This window comes from Micropterus dolomieu, linkage group LG02 (genome assembly GCF_021292245.1).
Source record: "Micropterus dolomieu isolate WLL.071019.BEF.003 ecotype Adirondacks linkage group LG02, ASM2129224v1, whole genome shotgun sequence".
Lineage (NCBI taxonomy): Eukaryota > Metazoa > Chordata > Actinopteri > Centrarchiformes > Centrarchidae > Micropterus > Micropterus dolomieu.
This window is the reverse complement of record NC_060151.1, coordinates 24641693-24666865: the sequence shown is the minus strand read 5'-3', so window position 1 is coordinate 24666865 and position 25173 is coordinate 24641693. Positions and strand designations below refer to the sequence as shown.

At 40.8% G+C, this 25173-nt stretch overlaps 2 protein-coding genes across 2 annotated transcripts in view; both read right to left on the bottom strand.

Annotated features, from left to right (window-relative positions):
- The window catches only part of nmt1a (N-myristoyltransferase 1a), an 8873-nt gene extending 7764 nt beyond the window's left edge, over positions 1-1109 (bottom strand). Inside the window, exon 1 of the mRNA XM_046041650.1 lies at positions 958-1109. Coding sequence (XP_045897606.1) covers positions 958-1061 — 104 coding nt within the window. The 5' untranslated portion in view covers positions 1062-1109. The remainder of the gene's footprint in view (positions 1-957) is intronic.
- Positions 1110-2770: 1661 nt separating this feature from the next.
- Positions 2771-23695, bottom strand: plcd3a (phospholipase C, delta 3a). The gene is made up of 15 exons (XM_046041384.1): positions 22945-23695; positions 16091-16258; positions 10533-10761; positions 9328-9457; positions 8585-8810; positions 7776-7977; positions 7507-7651; positions 7061-7213; positions 6818-6970; positions 6580-6730; positions 6314-6430; positions 5902-6080; positions 5317-5452; positions 4951-5100; positions 2771-4860 (listed from the first exon to the last, which is right to left on the bottom strand). The coding sequence occupies exons 1-15, from the start codon at positions 23027-23029 to the stop codon at positions 4718-4720; spliced, it is 2367 nt and encodes a 788-aa protein (XP_045897340.1). The 5' UTR covers positions 23030-23695; the 3' UTR covers positions 2771-4717.
- Between the last annotated feature and the right edge of the window lie 1478 nt (positions 23696-25173).

Genomic DNA, 25173 nt, shown 5'->3' with positions numbered 1-25173 from the left:
CCCCCCCCCCCCCCCCCCCCCCCCCCCCCCAACTTTTACTGGGAGGGGGTCAAGAGTAAGACACTTTTTTCTTTGAAGGGGTCACGAGCCACAAAAAAGGTTGGAAACCACTGTCTTGCAAGGGCACCGTCTCTCAATTTGCTTCCAAAAATAGATGGAGGTACTTGCCGTGAGCAGGAGACGCCTTGATATTTGCAAGCTTGGGCTTCTTTCATGTTTGTGCTTCGCTTGGTAAACATTAACAGAGTTCAATGCCAGCCAAAGTAGGATTTCCATCTACGCCTGTTTTTAAGTAATAATCAGAGCTAGGCTGATTTAGGACATGTCATAATTCTGTGATTAAGAGAGATCATCAATAGTCCAGACAGAAATCATTTTCAAGCTCCATGTGCAACAACATGCAGGTTTTTCTTGTTTCACTTTTGATTTCAGCTTACTGTCTGCGCCGAGATCCACTTACAGACAATAGGGGTTTGACAACTATGTTAGCACGCAAGCTAACACGCTAAATGTCAACTGGGGTTGTCATGAATTGCATCAGTTACATGCAGCCAACAACGGCGTGTGAATATTATGTCAAAACATCAACTTTCTAAAAAAAAATAGACTGGACTTTTTGTCTGTAAGTTGTACAGTGACAGTAGATGTGGGGTTTATTGCATCACTAGCTTACTTTTGGTTTTCTACCCCCCTACTACGCCTTGCTACAAGAGCTGAAGGAAGGAGCGCCTAAAGCCCGCCCACACAAGGAACAGAACGCACTCTCAGCCAATCATATCAAAGCTTTGATAAGAAATGCCGCTTCTAACCAATAGGATAAAAGCAAGTGGGCGGGACAACTTCCAGCGATGGCTTTCTGTCCCGACTGCTCGCCGAGGCTTTAGCTTGCACTCGCTTTGCTAAAGTGTACAGGAATGTGACATATTTTCCTCCGCTATGCTGATAAGCCTGCCTTACCCGTCGTCAAAGTGGTGATCTTCATTTTCACAGTCGCTGCAGTGTCCGTGGTCCTCTACATCTTCTTTCTCCGGCATCGGTGCTGTCTCATTCTCATCCGCCATCTTCAACCAGGAAGTGAGGAGGCACCGCGTGCCATCGACGGCTTTAAACCTCTCTCAACGCGATTGGCTGAAAGCTTTGACGGAAATATCTCTTTCTGTTGTCTTGTAACGTTAGTGGGTGTTTCCAAGATGTTGCAATAAACACAAGTTCATAATGGAGTGGAGATGGTTTGTTATTTTCTTATATTTCTCATGACCATAATGGGAAGTTTGAGATTTGGTGGATCTCTTCATGCACACAAACACGATCAGAGCCATGTGATCTACATTTGTCCCAAAGGCTAATTCAAAGACAGGAAGCACGGAGGGGATATGCATGGTGCAAAACAAATTTCTGGTATTAATATATACAAATGTAAAGTGATAGAAATGCTATGGTTTCACTTTTTAATAAGACCCCCGGAATAAAGTGGTTGGAATTAAAGGCTTTATTACTGGTTAATTGTTTTATGAATGCTTTATATAGAGCATACGTTTTACACAGTAAAGGATAAAACGGACAGGTACTTACTTACTAATAAAAAGTAAAAATTTTTTTAGAAAGGTTCAATATTTTCCTGAAATAGCTGGGCACTCTGTTTTTTTAGCAAATCTCTCTCAAACAGGAGTTAACTGGGGGACTATTTGCAGCCTATTTTCTGACAAAAGCAGTTGGATATAGTACCACTTTCAAATGAAACACCCTTTTTAAAGTGGTTGGAACTAAAGACTTTATTACTGGTTAATTGTTTTATGCATGCTTTATATAGGCTATATGATTCATTTTTGGCAAAAATTTGACAAAATTGGCAATATTATTTATTTTTCATGTCAACAAAACCAATGGAAAGATGAAAATCAACGTGTTACTGCAGTACCTGCTGACGTCCTTATCCTGTCTGTGGCATGCAGACCTGCAAGCCCCATATCGTTCCTTCTAAAGAGGTAGCCTATTAACTCACAAATATATAGTTTATTTTCTGAAAAGCTGGCCACTGTGTTTTTTAGCAATGGTCTCTTAAACAGGAGTTTCTGGGGACTATTTGCAGCTGTGGATATGGTCCGCTATTCCAGCAGCAGGACGTTGTATTTTGGATTGACTCAAAATTGCCCATGTTTATCTGTAGGGACATGTCACACAGTGAAACAGCATGGCTTACTCATGTGTTGTTGGACAATTATGGAGGCCTATGGCACAGAGGCACACAGACAATGGTCGTTTAGTGGACCAAAATGTGTTCTAATTAATGTGTGTTATTACTGGGATTTAATAACCATAAATAAAGCCATTATTTACAACTCTTCATAAAGATGCCCTATAGAGCTTTGACACACACAGTGTGAGCCTGAATCCAAGTCCATCAAAAACCTTTTATTCATTTTCAAATAGAGAAAGATAGCCCTGAGGTAGGTAAGTAGGTAGGATAGCTAGGAATGTTTGGTGAATGACGCACAGTGTAATGCCACTTGTTTTAATTTTATTACACAGTGGTATAGTATAGTGTCCTACTTTATTTTGGCCTTGGCCCACATGTAGATCACTGGTCATCTGGATCTCCTATAGCTTGTCAGCTTGCAAGGAGTTTAGATGTTCATAAGGTAAACACAAATTAAATGCACTACCAATGTAATGTAGACATATTTCTCTATGTCTTCCTGTGCAACCCCCATCCCCCAATACACACACACACTCTGTTTCAAACAAAGCAATAAGGGGGCTCACACAGCAATGTGTTATTAGTGCTTTTATGAAAACGGTATTTTCTCTAACACACATAATACTAACTGCCATTCACACAACATAGGCTATAAGCTTTCAAACTGCAAAGTCATCAACATTTGCTACATGCTATTGCAACCCATCCTGATCATATCTGTAATTAAAGTAAACCCTGTGCAGAACCTTTCATTACGGCACCATTTTATTATTAGGGAACCTCTTTATAAGAGTATTAAATGATTCACTGTAGCCTACAGTAATTGGTGGTTGTAATTTTTTAAGATCTAAATCTAAGGACCTGGCAACAAAAATAATTACTCAAGGTTGTCAAGAAGCCCACAGGCAAATATCCTAAAAACACAATTTGACTCACATCCTTATTTTAAAGTGTGAAGTGATGCAGACGCAAATACAACAATTTAACATTTTAAAAACATAAGTAAACATCTATCTGCAAGTCAGTTATCTGTACATTTCAAGTTCATTTGTAAGTTGTGAAAATAAATTGTTATTTGTCTCAGAAAATAAAATCTTTCTCCTGAGAGAAATTAAAAGTGCCAAGTATCTGATAAGACTATCTACCGTAAAACTTCAATTAAAAGCCTAGTCCCAATCAGCCTGTCCCTTTTACTTTTACCTGGTGTGGCTACATGTTTTCACAAATAAACACAGGTCTCAATTAGACCCCTTTTATAGAATTTCTTTGGTTGTAAAAAAGCCTCTTAAAGCCCACCGGGTCACTCGCTTGAGCCAGTTTTGTTAGTTTGTACATACAAATGTTTAAACCTTTCTAATTATGGACATATGACACATCGTAAGATTGGTAAGATTCTCCACAATTTAGTCGTTCTGTTCATTTTTCACAAAAAATGAGCAGCGAAGTATTATTCAACAAGAAAGACAGGGAAAAAAGTGGCAACTCACTACTTTTAAAAGGTCATAAAGCCAGAATATGTGTCCATTCCTTGATGATTCCTACCGCTACTTTGATAACAAAGCTTTCTTTCTCTCTCTCTTAATGTGCATGAGGTTGGCCTAAATGCACTGTCTCTCAGAGCTAGAGCAAATGAATGATTCATAATTAATATGTTATCTGATCAAATGTTTTATACAATACTGGTAAATAATAGTAGGCGAGTAATACATGCCAGTTTAAATAAACAGCCTATTTATCATCTCTGCTGAGCAAGAGTTTTGTTGCGAAAGGAATTAAAGGGCTGTTCCAAATAGACGGCTGTCCTAATTATAGGCAGTGTGATTTTAGGGATTGAAGCAAATACAAGTCCTGGCTATTAATTGAAGTTTTACAGTAAATATTGATCATCGAAACATTATTACGTATTTGTAAAACAGTAATATATGATTGTATTCACAGCCAGTCACGCAGTCATTCCTACTTAGTGCTTATGAGGCAGCCTCAGTTAAGTAAGTGCTTTTTTTGTTTAAACTATTCTCACTCTTTTAAGTTTAAGCCAAATATTAAGTGTAAAAATGTTAAAATAATTCTCAAATCAAAACATATAAAAGGACGAAATAACACATCGGTTCAAAAGATTAAGAGAATAACCTAGACACACGAGTTGAGAACATTAAAATTAATTTTGTAACCAGTCCTATATCAGTATGTTTCATGAACCACAGTACTCAGTGCTCTGTTTCCAGAGCACTCAGCACTGACGAGACTAGATACTCCCACAGTGTATCATGGATTCATTATCTAGCCCGGGGCAATTCATTTGCTAAGAGCCAGCGCACTTCTGCATTTCTGATAAATGACATCTTTCTCCCTGCATTGGGAAGTGGCTCAATGTAAACTGCACCACTTGAGGTCTGGACTGGGAGACCGGCTGGCAGCAGCAGCAGTCTCTCTCTCTCTCTCTCTCTCTCTCTCCTCACATTCAGAGCTCCTTTTCCAAAGCCCTTTGTTGTCAGCTTTCACACCTTGTTCAGATGCCCATCATGGCTTGCCTTTGGCAATGGCTATATGCTCGGCCACAGTTTTGATGGGAACTCCTTTGCGGATCACTTTGACATGGATGAAGAGTGTGGCGGGGGATAGACTGGAACCATCTGCCTTCAATAAATGAACATGTCGATAACCTGAGAAGAAAGAGTATGTTACTCACGTTATAAACAACATGCCACATTGATGACTGTTCTATAATATGTACAGGGGATCTTTACAAGCACCTGTTCGTAGGCTTGTGAAAGGTACAGTAAACTGCCCCACAAAGTCATTTTTGGCAGTGTGATCATGGTCCTCCACTACAAATCGCACCAGAGCCAATTCAGGGACTTGCAACTGGAAGCTCAGAGTGCAGTCCCATCGTGGGTTAAAACCTGTAGAGGGCGCACAAGAGCTGTAAATCCATCATCCAGTATCCTCTACCTTTTAAAGAAACTAATCGTGCTGCTTAATTCTGTCAAAAAACAGCAATAATTGGTTTTGAATAAAAATACAGTATTCACTCTCCTTAAAACATTCACAAAGGTAATATATGAGGTTGACACTTTATTGGTAATGCTTTATAGTGAATAATGAAGTCTCAGAATTACCATTGTTGTCAATGCGCTGGGTTTTATTTCTTGCATTATCAATAGCCACCCCATGAATTTCCACCCACACTTGTGGGTCCACAATGGAGCTGGCCTTCTCTGTGTTGATTTTTGGCAGCTGCTGTGCAGATATAATCTGAAAAACAAAATGTAATCAGTCACTTTTCATATCAGTTTTATTTGTGTAGCTCACAAACACACATATGAAGGGCCTCACAATCTGTTCAGCATATGACATTTCAGATAAGGACACCCCCCCCCCCCATGTCCTCCCCCAAAAAACAAAAAAAACCAACAAATATTTAACAGGCAAAACCGAAGAAATCTCTGATGGGAGAGGAGGGACACCTCGAACACCTTGCAGGATGAATGGACATGCAATAGATGTCGTGTACAGAGAAACAACAATAGTAAAATCACACTACGGTGAAACAGAGAATACTAGGTACATAGGCCACAAAAAAAGAGTATTGATCTAAATAAACAAAGTATGTCAGAAACTAAAAACCGTGCTCTACAATGTCACATCCAATTTTAAGATGGATTTACACTGTTGTAGCACTGTTGCTCAACGTTACCACTCACTCGTATAGTCAGCTGAGTGGGGACGTGACCGGGGCCTCCTCCCGTGTTCTCTGGGTTAAAGTTGGACGAGCGGCTGCGCAGGAAGCTCGGTTTGAGGATGTATCCACAGCGACCATTGGGGAGGAAGCGGCCCTGGTTCAGGTCCATCTGCTCCCCTGGTGTCTGGAAGTTCAGAGCCACTGCACAGCACAGAGAGTGGAGTCAGTGAATCACACGGAAAGCCTCATCACACATTTCAGCATCACTGAAGGCTAGGTGACATGAATGCTTTGTGATGTAGCAGCAATTTGTATACATGAGAGTCAGTACAACATTTCTTTGGCACTTACTGACCACATAATGTTTTTCAAATGAATTGCCTCAATTTGCTGCCATCATATCAGCATCCTAGCTTCTAGTGTGGAGTACTAACCCATCTGGCAGCCGCCGTTCCACATTTCCTGAGGATCATAGTTGGATGATTGGAGCCGCTGGCCGGAGGGGTAGATCCGGCTCAGCTGCCTGCTGTTGTGTCTCACAAAAAGCTTTCCTGCAAGTGAAAAGATCGAAAACTGCATGCCATGTTACACTGGAGGCGGATTATATTTTCTGTAGAATCAGCTGCAGTAAAGCAATGTCATAAAATCTTTTTGACTTTTTTTCTATAATGTCAAGATGCAATTGTTTCCACTGTTGTACCTGAGTCCTTGATGAGCTTTAGGGCTTCACTTTCAGAGAAGGAGGACAATTCATTTGGAGGTTTTTCAGAAGCATTTTCAAACCCACGGAAGGGGACACTTCTGCAGTACACCACCAGCTCTGATAGCTCCGGGCTCAGTTTAGCACAGTCCTGGGAAGAACAAAGGCAAACATAATTGGTTGATTAGGTTCATTTTAACAGCTTCTCAGGCTTAATGACAAGTCCTCCTGAACTGACCTTTGCAGGATCCTTCTTAGGTGTGTTCTTATTGCTGCTTGCTGGTTCATCCTCAGAGCTTGAGGAGAAGCTGGCACAGCTGCCATTCTTGCCCAGCTGGCCCAAGTGAGGAATCAGCTTCTTCCCTTTTATCAGAATACGCCCCTTCAGCTCCTGCAACAAAGGTCATTGGAAAAAATTATTTAATCAGAAAACCAGACAGCCAGAGGCCTTTGAAAAGGGATCCAGCTGTGTGTGTTGTACCTCAGGAGAAGGAAGATCCTTCTGTGGCTGGGCAGAGAGGGGCTTGGTGAGCAGTTTGCTGCCCAAGATGGTGCGGAGGTGTTTGGCCATAACAGCCTGCTGCTCCAAAGAACAGTGGTTCTCCACGGACAGGATTAGAGGATATGGGGACGCCTAAAGAGAGAAACACAGGAAAACATGTAAGCCAAGCCATTAAAATACATCACATAATAGCAATACAGGACCTTACACTCGAATGCTTTTGTATGTCAAAGCCAAAATACCAGAGGGTTGTGTCAGAGCCAAGTAAGCAACCACAAGAAGTGCAGTAGGCTGTGACAGCGAGAAGTCAGGAATCTGGATTTGTTTACTGACGGACTACTTGCGTATTTCATAGTCAGGCACGAGGAGCTTCAAACATACTGTCATAGCTGAGGATTTACACCATCAGATCAAGCTCCTCTTACCTTGAAGGCGTACTGGTCGATGGTTTCAATGACCTCCTTGAAAGGCACTTTGGAGGTGAGAGTGTGGCCGTGGTAGATGACAGGTTCACCTTTATCTCCATCCCAGCAGTCCAGCTCCACACAGCGACAGCCCTGATTCAGAGCCCTGTCAGTGAAAAACACATAATTAATCTTACACCACAGGATGATCATACAAATTACGATAATCTAAAGTTTTTTATGATAAAATATGTGCTGTTTTAGGATGTTTAATGAGTCCTGAGAGATACCTGATGTATGGCTCAGTGCTGCTGGCACTGGTGACTTGGTCCTTGGTAAGGTAGGTGTTGTGTGACGAGGAGATGAAGTAATGGGCCAAAGGGTGGCTCATGTCCTGGTAGACTCTGGTATGGTCAGGGTTAACCACATCATTCTGCTGGGACAGCATGTACATGGTGAAACCATTCTGGGTCATGAACTGGTTCTTCTGGGCTGCAATAAATGGCAAAGTGTTTCCATCAAGTCAGTTTTGTTTTAGTGGGTTTATCAACAAAACTGGTGAGAGTTGAATTTAAGGGTTTAAACAACATCTAGGACGGGGGTTACATGGACAAACCTCCTTTTCTCAGTCTAGGGTAAAAAATGTACGTGGCTTCTTTTATGAATTATTTTGACATCATTTGTGCTACTGTTACAATAGCTTAGCATTTTAGCTAAACGCTATAAAGTAGCTTGGCATTTAGCATTCCCACATCCCATAATTGTCATATAGTCTTGCTTTAATGTCTTACAGGGTGTGTTTTAAAAAATACTTTAATTAATTAATTATTAAATCAAACAAACATTCAATGAAGATATAATGAACATTATATTGTTCTTGAGGAAAATTATATTGCAATAATTATTAATTTTTTTTTTTTTTATTTCCCAGCCCTAATTGTGCAGTAGCCTCAGTTTTTAAATAGCAAATGCTTTCACAGGTACAGGCTGAATCATTATGTTCTCAGGAGACAGTATCAAAAGGGACATTCACTGTGTTTCTATGAAAATGGTATGGGTTCTTCCCTGAAAGCCTTTAATGAGCGCTTTTAGGACATACCCCAGTCATTGAGCTCATAGGTGAGTATGAGGCGCTGAGCGTGATTCAATGAGGCGTCTTCTCCTTGGTCTCCCAGGAAGTCACGCAGCTCAGCAGTGGCGAGCACACAACCATTACTCGAATAGTGTCTGAACACGGCATCCAGCTCAGGCCGTCGCAGCAGCTCCCTGCAGAACTCCTCAATCTCTATATGATCCAGACGACCATCGCCGGATCGGTCACACCTCTGGCATACAGGGAAAGGGATCAAGTCAAACAATCTAACACACACTGAGAAAGATAGACACATATCAAACTGAGCATGCTTTTATTTTGGGAGTGCTTCAAATTCCCTGTGGGGAAAGCATCTCCATAATAATTCATCCCATCTGTGCAAAGCACAGCATAAAAACCAACAATTCAGCTATAATAGAGAGCTGAGGGACATAGCAGGCAGAAATCCCCCACAATAAAGAAATAACTGGCTCTTGATTTGTTGTGGAGAACAGGAGGGAAGGGATAAAGATGTGGAGGGGAGCTGGTGGTTGGTCCGCCGCGGGGTTGGTAATTGAACACAGACTGCAGAATCCAGGGTGTCACAATAAACTAAGAAAAATATCACCAGCTCTACATCTCTGCACAGTTACTCCTCTCTTCTTGCTTTTTTTGCTTTCAGTATTCAGCTCATCTAAATTACATCTACTGACCATAAACTATTTTACAGGTGCTAAAAACTGACACAATGTACATATGATGACCCTGACCTTGAATAAAGAGCGGGCATACTGCTCACTCAGGTCAATGTTGATCATCTGGAGCAACCGTTTGACCTCATCGTAGCTCATCTTGCCATCCTGATTCTGATCTGCTCGCTTCAGGTAGCATCGGATCCAAGTGTAGAGGATTAAGGAATAAAACCAGAGTAAAACCTAGAGACTACAGTCAAACAGTTACGGCAGTTTTTGGACAGATAACGTGCAGAGTGACACTTAAATCTCACAAATAACTGGATTATGCTTCCTGATGTGGATGTTGTTGTCAAGATAGAAGCATTAGAGAGTCTTTACTAAGCTCCATTCTGTCGTATTGCAGCTTTTTATTTGCTATTCAACCACTTGACACCTACTGTTTGCTATGGATGGGGTTGTGGTCCCACCCCAGGTTTCTTTTTTTCTTTCCTTCCCTGCCCACATGAGAGGGTTTTGTTTGAAGTAAAAATTCAGAACACTCACTTCCCCAGTACACTGAAGTGGCATTGAAAGAGTTATTGGTTGCTGTAATCATCAGGGAAAATGCATTTTAAAGTTCAGTCGTATAGCTAGTATAGTTTCAACAAAAACTGAACAGCTAGGTCTAGCTAATGACTGGCAACTGGGTGCATACTGAAAGGTATAATCCAACTTTTGTTGATGCCATGACCTTGTGTGTTGCCTCAAAGTATCAAATAAATATAATAAATATTACAAATAAATTAAATTATAAACACCACTCTTTTGTTGGGAGTGGTGCATTTACAATGTTTGGTGACATCTAGCTCTTGTTTCTATGCAGGTAGAATGCAATTATTGTAAGTCACTTTGAAAAAGTTGATAGCAACAAGACACTTATTTTAGTTTGTCACCTGCCTATAACACAGAAAACCACCTAGGCTACTATATGTTTACAGTGTGAAACATAATAAACGCTGTATAAAATAATTACCCTGATGATTTACCACAACACTAAAAATAGGGTAGAGAAGCAGAGATGATCGTAATGTTACACTCTACCTGACGCGTAGACTCATGTTGTCCTCTCGCTATGAGAGATTGTAATTAACAGTGATAGTCAGACTATATTTAGAAAGGGTTTTTTTAACTAGTCATTACAGCTCACCTTAGCTATGCTGTAGACGTGGGACGGCACATGTGACAGTGCTGCCTCAGCTACACTATATTTATTCTAGCTTATTGGAAATTGGAAAGGATATTGGTCCAGTTTTTCATTCTGACTCATGTTGGCCACGTAATCCTTCAAAGTGCGGAGCCCTCGCACCCAGCGCTGAGCTTCATCCTCACAGGTACACAGCAGGTCCAGGCTCTTCCTGGCTCCTCTGAAGATCACTGTGAAGCACTGATTCTCCGACACTGATCCAGACAGAAGCCTCAGCGCCTCGGACTGGCAGCCTTCACGCACACACTCCACTTCTGTCACTGCGACTGGAAGAGGAGAGGGTGAAGAAAAAGAGAGGGAAGAAGAGTTCAGACCAAAAGAGTTCTTGTGTTATTGAGTAAAAAAATAATAAATTTGGGACAGTCCCAAATTACGACCAGTTGTCCCCCGGCAAAGTCTGTACCAAATTTTACATATTGTCATCTGATCACCCTACACACTTCTCGACAGGATAATTTTAACCTGCAACTTTATGGGTTAACAGCACACAAACTGACACACGAATGAACGCTGGGCCTTCATTTTGTGCTCTTTCTGCTGACAGTTAAAGAGCAGGGCCTTTTATATATTTACAATCTCATCGCGGTGGCTGCACAGGATAACACAGGAGGGTTGATATTCAAAGAAATAAAAACAAGACTAAAGAGTCTTCAGTCTCTGTTCGGCTTCGTTAGCTAAATGCTTACATGCTCATAATGAGATGTTAAGCAGGTATAATGGTTACCATGTTCGCCGTCTAAGTTGAGCATGCTAACATGTGCTAATTAGCATTTCACTAGCAAGAACCATACAATCAACAGATAACAGATTAAACTGGGCACAATGGACCCCCAAAAGCTTCCAGTTATGTGAGAGCACTAGTTGATCTGAGATCTTTGAGATCTGAATGAATGTGATCATGGTATGCTTGGAATGACCAGCGGCACATGATATGTATCAAGTGCTCAGGAATGGAAAGGAGGCTGAGAGGGTAGCTCGCATACTGAAGGATTGACCGGGGTAATGGATGGGAGAAAGCATGACTAGAGAGCGCCTGCCGGACGAGGTGGTGGCACCAGGAATGGAAAGGCCACTGGAACCGATTCGGAGACAGCAGTTGCTGTACTCTGGGATTCCAGAGTTGCAATTGGTTCACGAGGGTCTTGTAAGGGTTCAGGGTCACTGGACTCCGGAGAAAAGATGGGTGTAAGCTGGCCCTATTTATATGGAATGAGAGGAATGAGTCTGAATTGCAGTAATGACGCCGAAGGTCAAGATGAAGGGAAGATGCAGTGAAGTGAAACCCAAGAGCAGGTGTGGATGCATGCCGATGAATGAGATATGGTGGCGAGATCGAACGATCACATTGTACTAGTTGTGACGTGGCGGGAGCTATTCAAGCTGGCCTGTAGCAAGAGAGAGGGCTATGCTGTTAGTGGTAAAGTTTGGCGACTATTCATCTATCCTGCAGCAGCAAGGGCCTTGGCATCCTGGTGCCAAAAGCATCCTGGTGCCGAGAGCCCCTTCTAATAGTAACAACTGTTCCCTCGAGACAACTTTTGTTTGAAACGTCACGTTCACTTGACCATTGGATGCAGTCAGGTTGGCAATGACTGGGAGTGAGCCGCGATGAGCTCTGGCATCCCGGTGCCGAAAGCCCCTTTTAGTTCGAACAACTCAAAATGATTTCAGCTTGAAACGACTGTCGAAGGTCTGTTTGCTTGAATGACTTTAGACTGTTTGCTCGTGACAAATTAAGCTCGAAACGACTTGAACTCGAACACTTAGTTCGAAACACCTGTTAGCTTGAAAAGACTTTGGATTGAAACGACAGTCTAGATGAAATGACTGTTGGCTAGGTGATAGCTCGAAAAGGCTGTTAGCTTGACGTCTGCTCGAAACGACTGAATGCTCAATGTGAGCTATGCAGAATGCGAGAACGAAGAATAGGATATGGGACGCGTGGGTATTTATGGAAATGCTGGCAATGACGTGATTGATGTGTGTTCCTGCTCCTGAAACTCTGCTAATTAGCTCCCCTAAATACAAAGTACAGCTGAGGGAATGTAATTAGTTTTGCAGGTATTTAGTCATTTTTAATTCATGTTTAGACATAAACCAAAGTAGAGCTGTATGATTAGTTGATTTATTGATTAGTCTATTATCATAATTAATTCATCGTTTTACAAATCTTTCAAGCAAAAATGCCAAATATTTGCTGGTTACTGCTTCTCAAATGGGAGAATTTGCTGCTCGTTTTTTCTTTTTGGTTTTGGACTGCTGATCAGATAAAACATGCTATGTTCATCCATCACTTTGGATTCCGGGAAGTTATGATGATTGTTACTACTTTTCTTTTCGTTTCATAGACTAAATGATGAATCACTTACTCAATAAATATGTAGATTATTCAATAATGAAAATAATCATTAGCTGCAGACCTAAACCAAAGTATCGGAAAAGACATTTTGATCTGGTGGTACTGGGTGAAAAGTTAGCAAGTCACCAAAGTATTTAGGATTTGTTTGTCTGGGCACTATGCATGTGTGTATAAAATAGACTGAAAAATATTTCAAGTGGTGGACTGACAGACCAAGTTTGCCATTTTGCCAAAACAGTTGAGATTTCTTTAACTTAATGTGATCTGTTTATCTCATATTTGCAGAGCTCTGGGCAACACTGATTGCTACGAAAAAGACAGCCAAACACAAACACACGCTGGCTACTGGCTGATCCAGAGGAGCTCGTCTTGTTCTGCACTGGGATGCCGGTAGTGTGGCCATCTCTCAGTTGGGTGCTAAGCAGTCTGCACTGACAATAGCCTCATTCTCTTGCTGAAGGTCATAAAGCCTCTGCAGACCACCTCTTCAAAATTACTTCACATTCCTCCTTTGTGGTTATCCCAGAGACATGGCAAAAGTGGCATGCATGTGTGTGTGTGTGTGTGTGTGTGTGTGTGTGTGGTTTAGAAAGCAACAGTAGAAGTGTTAATTGTTGGATGCTGTGCCAAGTGCTTTTGAGCACAAGACACAGCATGAAATATAGGCGTCATATCACACTGGACCTGGAGATCTGCCTGGAGCTCAGCCAAGCGTTCATCCCAGATTCACACAAACACACGCTTAAACACACACAGATATGGTCGTCAGCAGCTTGCCAGTGGCATTATCACTATCTTCCCTCACACTGCTTGTTGTCATTATTGTAAGGAGTGTTACACGCTGCAATTCGACCACTCTGTGTCTATTTCTGGCGAGGCTGCAGCACAATCAAGACGGCCTTCACCACCCGCTGACCTGCCCCACCACCCACCCACGCTCTCTCCGTAAGGCCAGCGGGGGCTCACGTTAAACTGTGTTGCAACATCAGCGCAGACAGCACAAACGTGGCGAGACGTGGGAGAGCTAAACATCAAGGAGCAAGGAAGAAAATCTTCTGAGCATTTATAGTGTTTTTATGATTAGCACCCCAATCAGATGTAAAGTCTCTGTCTTTCTGTTTTATTGACTCTTCCAGGCATTTGTGTTCCTGTAATCCTACTGATCCTACTGACATCCTCAACTTCATTCCCTGAATAACTTCATTAAAGATATTGCCATGCATTATGGGCTTCACCTTTCACTATAATTTTATAATTTCCCTCACGCATGATGCCTTAAAAACACTGAGAGTATTAATTCACCAAAATAAATTGAATTGAAAAACAAAACACCATTTAAACAGCTTGTAAATTTAATATAGGAAAACTAATCTTGTTTTTCAGCCTGTTAACCTCCTGGAGTTTGTATGCTAATGAGAAAGACGGCAGGCTGAGATTTAAATGGGAATAGTATTTTACAGGATGTTTTCAGCCAACTGCAAGCCCGGCCAAGTAAACAGCATTCCAACCTACATGCCAGATCTTGGTTTCTATCAATTATTTTTTGTTTCTGTTTCCTGTTATCTGCTGTAATAGAACCCATTGATCTCACTTCTTTTTTTGTGTTTTACACTGTTTCCCCTTTTTATCCACATGCAAAGGTCTCACTTTTGACCAGGCTGAAGGTTTTTCCAATAAACACGGTTTCACCTAAGAAGACATTTCACTACTAGATATCAAAGCCACCCTTGCACACTTTTTGTTGGTCCGGATTTTCCCCTCTCAGGTAACATACCTCATAGCCCTTCCTCCTTGGTCACTGCAGACAGTTTCGCTGTGAGATCCGCACTTTACACGACAGCTTAGCAAAGCAGAAGTGAGCCAGCATGCTGTACCTGACTCCTCACAAGTCTAGGTATACTATAATTATGAATTGTTACATAAATTACGTGTTGATTACATGATTATTTATTAGCCAGGCTGCAGAGTCTATGATTAGTTTCCTTATTCACAAAGGAAACAAGCAACCACTTTAATGAGGCAAACTAGAGGAGAGGTCATGAGATAAAGCCAAGATAAAACAGCTCAACAACTCCAAACAATAAGCTGGCTGAATGAGCGCTTTGACTCACATCCCAGTCTGTACTGGACTGGTTGAAGGCCTGCTGGTTTGTTTCTACATTAATCCCCTGTAGATAAGCTTCCCTCCAGGCAAAGCCCCTTTCTTCTAATCTGATATCGCTTAAGTTTCCGCTCTTTCCATAGTCGAAGACCAATTCCTATTCATGAGCACTCTCACTTTCAGAGCTCCATTTCCTCCTCAACCCTCCTCTCTTCTTAAAACTAACTCCCTTTTCCACCGTAAATCCTCACTCCTGATGATTAGTATGCTCAAGCCAGCCCACACACACCAGAGATGCTCACAAGTCTTTGAGCTAGAGTCCAAGTCAAGTCTCAAGTCTCTAAACAAGAATCCAAGTCAAGTCTCAAGTCTCGTGGTTATTACGAATGTTTTATCACCTGCTGCGTTCAATCCAGGTTGCTATTAAAACTTCATAGCTGTAAGGAATACTGTTAAACCTATTTTTCATTTACAAAGCACAACCATATAATGTGCAATGCAATTAATGACAGCTTATTAAATACTGTAAGTCAATAAAACATTGACGTTGCATAATCAACAATAAATCTGTCTGTTTTTAACTTACAGAGCACAACCGTGTAGCCTAATGTACAATGTGTCTACAATTAATGACAGCTTATAAACTACTGTAAGTCAACAAACCCTGTTGAAACCAAGTGTAAAGTTAACTAAATAATACTGTAAAGTTACATGGTCAACGATAAAGCTGTAACCTGTTTTTAACTTACAGAGCACAACCATAATGTGCAATGCAATCAATGACAGCTTAAACTACTGTCGACACACCCTGCAGACTATCAAACCAGTGTAAAGTTAGGCTATAACTAAATAAAACTGTAATGTTACATGATCAACAATAAACCTGTAACCTCTTTCCAGCCAACGGCAATAATTAACGTGATGGCAGCCAGCGGGGCGTAAATAATTACGTTAACTGACCACCACAAGTTTGGCAAGTAAACTCAAGTCGAGTCTCAAGTCTTTTGAGGACGAGTCTCACGTCGAGTCTCAAGTCACTGTGTGTGCGACTTAAGTCGCACTCGAGTCCGAGTCTCTGACACACACACACACACACAAACACACACACAGAGACACAGATTTTAGCAATACTTACATGTCTGCTGGTTTTTTGCTTTGCGGGAGCTCTTTGTGGACTCGCACCACACGGTGAGTCCATCTTCCAGCAGCCGCAGGTTGCGGCTCTTCTGCCATCTCTGAGAGCGGACCTTCACCATGTTGGAGCCCTGCATCATCATGCGAATGTCCTCATTGTCCAGCAGCCCTGGAACACACACACACACACACACACACACACACACACACACACACACACACAAAACAAACGTTTTGTGGAAGTTTTAATGTAAAAATAAACTGATTCAGTTTGACATCAGCAAGTATGACTTGGCCCTGTGCTGTTTTATTGTGACGACAAACAGACTTAATGTAATGAGTCTAATGAGGTTCATCAGAAGTTCATACTGTGTCGAATGAACTGTGTTCATACAGTCGCCCATCTTCCCTATCTTGTCACATTGTTGGCAAAATCTATATCACATAGCAAAATGAGAAAAAAGCTACAATTACAGTGAAAGATCCTTAAAGTATCACACAAAAAGTCCCTGCGAATATGATCATAAGAATATGATAAGAAATACTTTAAAGTGCAATAATGTTTCTAAAACCTGACCTCTTAGTACCATAGAAACAAGGACGTCACTTTGTGTTGAAAACATAAAGGCTCAGATTAGGGGTGTGATGATAAACCTGGGTCAGGAGACCTCATGATGCAGAAGAACAAGATAAGAAGATTTTTAACACTATTTTGAAGAAATATTTAATGCTGAAATATATTAACGGGGGTCCTTCCCCACAAGATTTTGACCATTAAACTTGTAATTTCCTGCATTCTGGAGACATTTTCTGCTCCAATTTACAGTGAAACTATATTTAAATTGCATTGCGTTTATTATTTATTGTGCAAATAAACCTATCTCAAAGCATTGTCATTTGTTAGTTAATATTTCTTGCTGCTGTTTTTCAGAAATTTTTTTACAAATGCTTTCAAAACGTGGTGGGGACATGTCCCCAGCATCCCCAGTGTAAATGACACCTATGCAAAGAAAGAAAATAACTTCTCTGAGGAATTCTGTAGTTATATTGTAGTTTTTTGTTGCTGTCTACAGCCATGCTAGCGGCTTTGTGAGGCTGTGATTAGCCACTACAGAGCTTGGAGCTAAATGCTACCATGCTCACCATCTTAGTTTGGCGTGTTAGCATGATAACGTTTTCTAAATAGCACTAAACAAAAAGCATATGAGGAATGTCATTCTTTTTACAGATATTTGGTCATAAACCATTGGACTATTTAAAATGTAGACTCTATGCTGCCGCTAGATGGCATGTTAAGCAATCACCAAAGTTATTATAATTGATCCTGAGGGGGACATAAATTTGTGCACCACATTTCATGATTTCAATAGTGAGATTTCCCTCAAAACCACAAATGCAAACTTCATGGTGACACTAGAGGAGAAGTCAGAGGACCTCCAAAATTAGGCAGCATGAATGCCAACACAACATTTTATAGCAATCCATCCAATAGTACAGATCAACAACTAACTAAAAAATAAAACAAGTCCTTACAAAAAAAATGTAAAAATGTGTCAAAAGAAATACTGTAAGGTACAATCATTTTCTCAGTACTAAGTACCATAAAAACATTATAAGTCCCTTCAGGAATTCTGTAGTTATACTGGGATATTTTTGTTCTTGTCTCTCAGGTTAACTCAGGGAGTGAGGTATCTGCTCTGAGAGTCAACTAACTCATAGAACAGCAATATATCCCTGAAAACAGACCTTGGCTGTATTTTTAAAGCTGACCTCACAAATATAGTCAACACTTTTCTTTTTACACCCTAAATGCAAGCTTGTGTTTTATACACAAACCTCGGAGGGAATGGCCAGAAGTTTATATTGGTCATAAAAAAGGTTTCAGTGTCATGGATTGTCTTGAAAACTGACTCTATGTTTCTCTATGTGTTTTCTTTCAGTCTAGACTTCCTAAAAATGAACAACATCCATCTATATTCAGAATAAAGCTGAGAGAAATCGAATGCTGAGATCTGAATCTGTCATGATAATTTGTAGATTTTTTTCTCTCTTGGGGCAGCGGCAGGCCAACAGACAGCAGAAAAAGGAGTCACAGTATGGAAAGTTTCAAAGTGTTTGTCTCACTGTACCATTAATACTGGTTCTCCCTAGCTATTACCATCAATGGAAATGTAATCAGGAAGTTAAAACAAATGCAGAGCCTCAGAACGGATTATGATTTGTTGTGAGCACTGAAAGGATCGGAGCATGGGAGACAGGAATAAGCAGGAAGCCTGAGGGATCTATAGCCATGGTGAACACACAATAAATGTTTCAGTTGACAGTCATGTGATATCAGTGAAACAAAGAGATGAAAAAACAAGTAACTATGCACTGTTTGGTGCATGTGCTATAGCTTGTAAAAAATAACAAAAAAGGTTTTACAATCGTGTACAAAGTCACTCACAAGGCCATTTCTACAAGAGCTGGACTGCATTAAATAGGGATTAAAGTAGGGCTGACACAATCTTTCACTTATTTATTTGTCAATCACCAGAGAGTTAATCAGCAACAGTGGATAATCATTACGAAATCTTTCAAGCAAAATGCCAAACAATCATGTCCCATTGGTTTCTTTTTGCTTTCCTCAAACATTTTATAGACCAAACATTTAACTGATTAATTACAAACAGAAACTGGCAAAATAATCAACAATGAACAAACTTGCTACAGTAGTTGCAGCTCTAGTTCAAAGCTATGTATGGTTTTGAATGGCAGAGTTGAAGTAGAAAGGACATGCAGGGAGTGTTTACAAAGTAGTTTCTCTGACTCTCATTCTATACTTCAAATATGACAAATGGGTCAGGGAGCAATCCAATACTGTGGAGTGGAGATTTTTGCATGAGTCAAACTTAAAATTATGTAAAATGTACTCAACTTTTTGTGAACAATTATTACATATTTACTACTTTTCGTCCAGTTCTTGGGGGGCATTTCTGCCATTATTTGATAGAGTAGGTTTAGAGTTATCAAGAAATTGGTGGAGATAGAGAGTGTGAGGATGACGTGTATCAAAGGCCCTGAGCTGAATTTCACCAAGGAACAGGGAAGAACATTTTCTAATAACTGGAAAACGTTCAAACATTTAGGCTCAAAACTGGTTTGAAGGTTCTGAAAAAATGCAAACGTACATTTGTCACAACTTTTACTGTTAAAATGAAATGACAAAATATGTATTTAAACGTTTAGTTAGGAACCGGATTATAGCAAACAGCTTTGTCTGCAAAAGTATGCAACTCCAGCTTTACAGTACAAGTCTTCATAAAGGACATTCAGCTATGCCTCATTGCTTCTTTTGCAGGGATGAATGGAACCTCTCACAGGGAGTTTTCTCTTTCAGAACTGTTCAAAGGAGAAGTCTAAACAAACTCTAACTCATGTCAAAATCTTCTTCATGGCTTGGTCTCTTCTGCTCACTCCTGAAGATTTGTCCAGACACAGTGGGCATACTTTATTTCTCTTTGCCTTAAATCACAGGCATCACACTGCCAGTGCCAAATGGCTGACAAAGTTCCTCAGAGGACCCCCAAAGCTCTAACAGAAAATGCTCTTAGCCCCCACCCCCACCCCAGACTAGAGGCAAACTGGAGCTGTGGGTCTTGCCCATCAGTGTCGAACACAAAGAAATCCTACCAACCCTCCATCCAAAAGAAGCCTCTTTCTCAACGGCATTACCATGCAAGGAATTCTCAGAAGCAGAGCACATGGACTTCATTAACTGCGGGTCATTGACCCCGCTCAGCTGCTCAAACTGCCTTAACTGCCCAAACAGCCTTAACTGCTTCTGTCTCAGCTTATTACTTCACCTTTTATAATTGCCTCTCCTTCCTTAACCACATTTTTGCCTTTCCACCTGCATCATTGTGATATCCAACCACAACAGAACAAGTGAGCACAAGTCTGCATGTGCGTGCCTTATTTTTCAATGCACATTCACATTTTGATACATTATACACTTCTGAAAGCCTATTCATAAGGGTTTAACTGGAAGGATGGGCATGATTATTTAGGCTCAACAGCTGAAATGTGTTTTCTTTTCATTGTCTCCTGCTGAACATCTGGTTGACATTCACTTCATCAGATGGCCAAAGCCAAGCATTTCAACACAGCACAAAAAAAAAACTTCAAAAGCAGCAGATTTAGCATTGTTGGAGGAAAAAAAGCACAACCATATTACCTGCCCCATGAGGCTTTACTTTAGCACAGCAGTGCTTTGTGCTAAATGCTAAGAGTCTGCATGCTAACTCGCTCACAATGGCAATGCTAACATGGTGATGTTAAACAGATATCACGTTTACCATCTTATATTAGCGTGTTAGCATGCTAACATTTGAAATAGCACTAAATACAAAGTATAGGCTGATGGGAATGTCAGAGTTTTACAGATTTGGTTAGAAATTAAAGTATTGGACAAATTAAAAATGTGACTTTCAATATATTGAAAGCTAGGGGATCCCCACAGTGAGTTCATCCTGTGTGGGACATGAATGTGTGTACCAAATTTCCTGACATTGAACGGTGGACATTTTACCTAAAAGTGCAAATGTGAACTTCATAGTGTTGCTGGAGGAAAAGTCATGGATCAGCAGTGAGAAAACAATAAACATTCAAATCAGTCCCATAAGGCATATTTCTCTGAGGGTGTATCAACAATGTTGAGCAGCGGGGACGCCTTCAAAACTGAGGAGAGGATCAGAAAGACAATAATCATTTCAGATGGTCAGTAATAGATTGTGTCTGCATGAGTCCTCTTCACTCGGGTCCACATACCAGCTCCTCCTGGAACACGGTTCATGTTTCTTTCAGCATAACCAGCCAGCTAGCTAGGATTCTACACTTGTATAAAGATAGACACTTAAAGGTGTTGTTGATATGATACGTGTGATGGGAAAATGTAATTTTCTAAGTTCATGAGAGGGCTCTGACAGTAGGGCAGTCCTCTGTACATCTTTCAGGTCCAGTCTTTAATGAAGGTTATGATATCCAGATGATCTGAGGAAAGCCTAACAACAACAAAAAAACAACAACTTTGGAGTTGTGACTCTAAGCGACCTCGTCCGATCGGAGCCAGATTACCCAGAGGAGGGATTAGAACTTTTTTTTTATTTTGAAATGATGAATTTCTGCCAATGGTTTTTGGACAGCACACATCTGAACATGCAAGCAAAGCAGCCCCTTTGTATTCAGCAGCATTCAGCTCGCACATTGGTTTTGTCTTTCATAATGAATGACACACTAATAAGCTGCATATGGCCACACAGTGAGAAATCTTAAAACGAACAAGTAGTCCTGTGACACCTCACGACACAAAACCTCTCACTTCACTTTGTTCCACTCTGTAAATGACAAAACTATGTGGTGTATATGTTTTCCATTTGATGTAAGTAAGGATTGAAAAGCTGCTAAGACATTGTGGGTTGCAGGCCACCAGATTGATTTATGACAGCACAGAAAAGTAGTTGGGGGGGTGGGGGGGTGGACCAGAATTAGCGGGACATTCAAATATAGAGATGACAGTTGCGTATTACATTTTCAGGCACAGAGATACAGTTTCACAACTCAAACATCAGCAATGCTTAAACAAGTGTCTACATAGTGTCAGAGTTTCAGCATAGTCTTCTTTGGAGCAGTAAGTAAGTTATTTGAACACCAAAATAAACACACGTGAAACATTACAAGAACAGAAAAGGGAATTTCACAAAGAAACTTTGTGGAGGAAAGTTACGCAAACTGTTTTTTATTGTGAATAATCCTTGTTTTGCATGTATTTAAAATGTCCCAAATATAGTTCTCAGTATATTTTATAAACAACTTTTCAAATCTTGACGGCATGCTGTTAACTGTATTATTATATTGTAAACCTGCCAAAGAACATGAAAGAACATGAAAGAATACATACATTTTATTATTGGCTGCAAAGCACATTTTACATTTGTATAGAATAAAAAGGTTAAAGGACTCGCACAGCATTAACATTGGTCCAATTTCTAGACATCTTTTCAGACTTTCTGACAGGTGCTCTGTTGCTGCTCAGCGGCTGTCTATTTTGGGGCAAGGTGTGACAGTGAGCTGAGAGGGCTTGTGTGAAGGGGAGGGAGTAGGCTTGGATGGGAAGGGTGAGGAGCCTGAATCACACAAGTGGGCTGGTGAGCAGTTCAGCTCTTCATAAACACATGATCACTTCAGCTACACCCACACACGCTGTCCAATTTTGTCTGTATTTGATGTGTCAGTGAGTTGTTATTATCTCATTTCATATTTATCTCATCTCATCTATCACATCTGTCTTATATTGTTGTCTCTAATAAAATTCACTTATTTCTCGCAGGATACTAGTTCACAACCCCATGGACAGGTAGTACAGTGCGGAATGAGCAAACAAATCAAACTAGCCCGTTTTCAGACTTTAAATTATACCAAATAATCATCAAATAAGTAGCCTATGTAAGTAAGTCAGTAGTCAGCAACAGCAAGCTATTTAAGGATAAAAAATATCACAACACTGGTACTTTTATAGAAACAGTGTGGATGACACAAAATATAGACATAGGCATGATAAAAGCCTCTTCATCACTACTAAAATACAAGACACCTCTGTAACTCCTTGCTGACATGTTATGTTAACATAAACATGGTGGGAATCACTAAAATCCTTATGCACTCACTAAGAATGTCATGTGATACTGAGCACAGGAGAAACACATGCTCGCTATAAAGTGACATATTTAAGTCCTCTTACTAACATGACGGCGTATATCTCTCAGTTAGGTTTGTGGCAACTGAGGGGAGAACTTATAAGTTTGGAGGTTTGCTTACCGAGCATCCTGCTGGGGTCCATCGCCCCCACTTTCCTCCTCTGCTGTCTGGGACTGGGGGCCGCTGACTTGCCGCTTCCAAACATTGTTCCAACTTACAGAAACTCCGGCGAAAATAACTGCAAGCAACAAACTGTAACGCCAGAGGCTCGCCTGTTCACCCTGGGTAAACATTAAGTGTGAGAGCGCAGGTGCAGATTTGTGCTGTCCGAGAAAGGCCTTGCGCAGAGAGAGAGAGAGAGAGAGCAGGAGAGAGAGAGCCAAGCTCAAGAGTTATTCCTTTTCCACATGTAAAAAAGTCCCTCCCCGACGCTGATGTTCGTGCCTTTTCGTAATACGACTCTAAACAAGGCGCACACTTTAGCCTACGCCCACCTCCTGGGCCCCAACAAACAAGGAGAACTGACTAACATGAAAGGATGGTGAAATCCTTGCGCACGATTAATCCATAAATTTGATAAAACGTCTCTGAGCAATGATCTTTGAAAAAAAATAAATCACGTTACCCACTTAAACGTAAACTGCACTTTAGTCCCATGGCATCTCACCTAATAGCAGTTTGGAGGGAACAGGAAAGTTGTGTGGAATCTCATCCAATTAGAATTCATATTTTTTTTAATTCAATGCCGGCAGGACAAGGAGATAGATTATTTTGGTAACATAGCCTATATGGAAACACCTAGACTTCTCTATCCAGTTTCATTTACAACGTTCCACTATTTATTTCTACCTGCAGTCCAGTATAGGCTACAGCCTTGGGAACAAGAGGAATTGTCTCCAAATTTTATGACTATATTTTGGAGAAAATATATCCCCCATTGCCAGTAAAATTGTTCTAATGGGCAGATATTCCTGACATTATCTCAGGTTTTGATATCCAAAAAGGGTTTGAACTCAAATTAAAGACCAATTCCCACCATGTTGTCTTTAAAGTTATTATTTTAAGGGGAAATATAATATTGTTTAAATATGATAAACGTGTGTTTCCTGTGTATGGACCACTGCCTAGTTGGTTGTTATATTTGTATGCCAAGGCACATGGTCATGTGACATATTCCAGGTGAGGTTCACGAGGACAGGACATGTCCTTGGGCCGCTGACTAGTCCAAAGTTCTGGGACAACAGATGATAAATTTGTGTGTGTGTGTGTGTGTGTGGGGAAATATATTTTAGAATAGGATTTTAAAAATGTTTGACATGGAAAATGGGTCTGAGTAAACAGGCACCTAAAGCACAAACATATTCTCTTACCAAATCCTTCCCAATCAGTTAGAGTGCAGCGCCCCCTTTTGGTCATGAAACTGAACTGCAAACGCCTCAACAACAACAATCAATTCTGTTCAAGTCAAATTCATATTCTACAGCCAGCCTATATGTGCGTGCATGCTTGGATCTATAGCGATGTGCTGTGTGAAAGATATAACCTAGACTTCAATCTTTTCTGTGAGTGGGTGGAGAGGTGCCCACACAACCAGAGCACTGGCTGTAAACTTAATTAAGTTTTTGTAATGGAGTTATAACAGACCAGAGAGGGACAGAGCTCAGCTGGGCGGTCTAAAACTAGTCCAGTCAGGAAGAGCATAAAATGCGATCTTCCATGATCCACAGCCATCAGTGAGCTCTCACATGATTGTGAGCACACACACAAACAAGCAGGTTTGATGGGGTGGGCGGGAGGCATTTAAAGTGATTTGTTTCTTTCACTCGATCATTTAATGCAGCTGATGTAGCCTACCAAATGTTTGCCTCTCTTTGTCACATTCTTGCAAAAACACTAATGTGGACTTGGCTGTCTTCATAAAAATCTAAAAAGTGCATCCCTCCTATGCTTTGATGGATATCAGCCATTGCTTAGATTTACACTTCAAGGCCATGCATAGGCCTATAACAATTTATATCTTTCATTTCCTCTCAATTGCAGCAACAACCATGTTAGACATTGTAAGAGATTAAGTCAACCTACTAATCCTCACAAGCTGTGATCTATGTAGGAGCAGCTTTGGTTCTGTAGCTGCACCTCTCCTTCATTTGAGAATATGGGAACCTTTGGTATGATTTCCATGGTCATTAGGTATCATATTAACTGGAACGTATCAGATCTTCCTTAAAGGATTCCCAGCGCAGCTTGCTTATTTGCCAGAGCTGAAACTCTGTCTGCTTCTATTAGTAGAAACAGTAGGCCTGTGTTCTTGTAGCCATTGGACTCCCAGTCTTTACAAGCAGAGTTAAG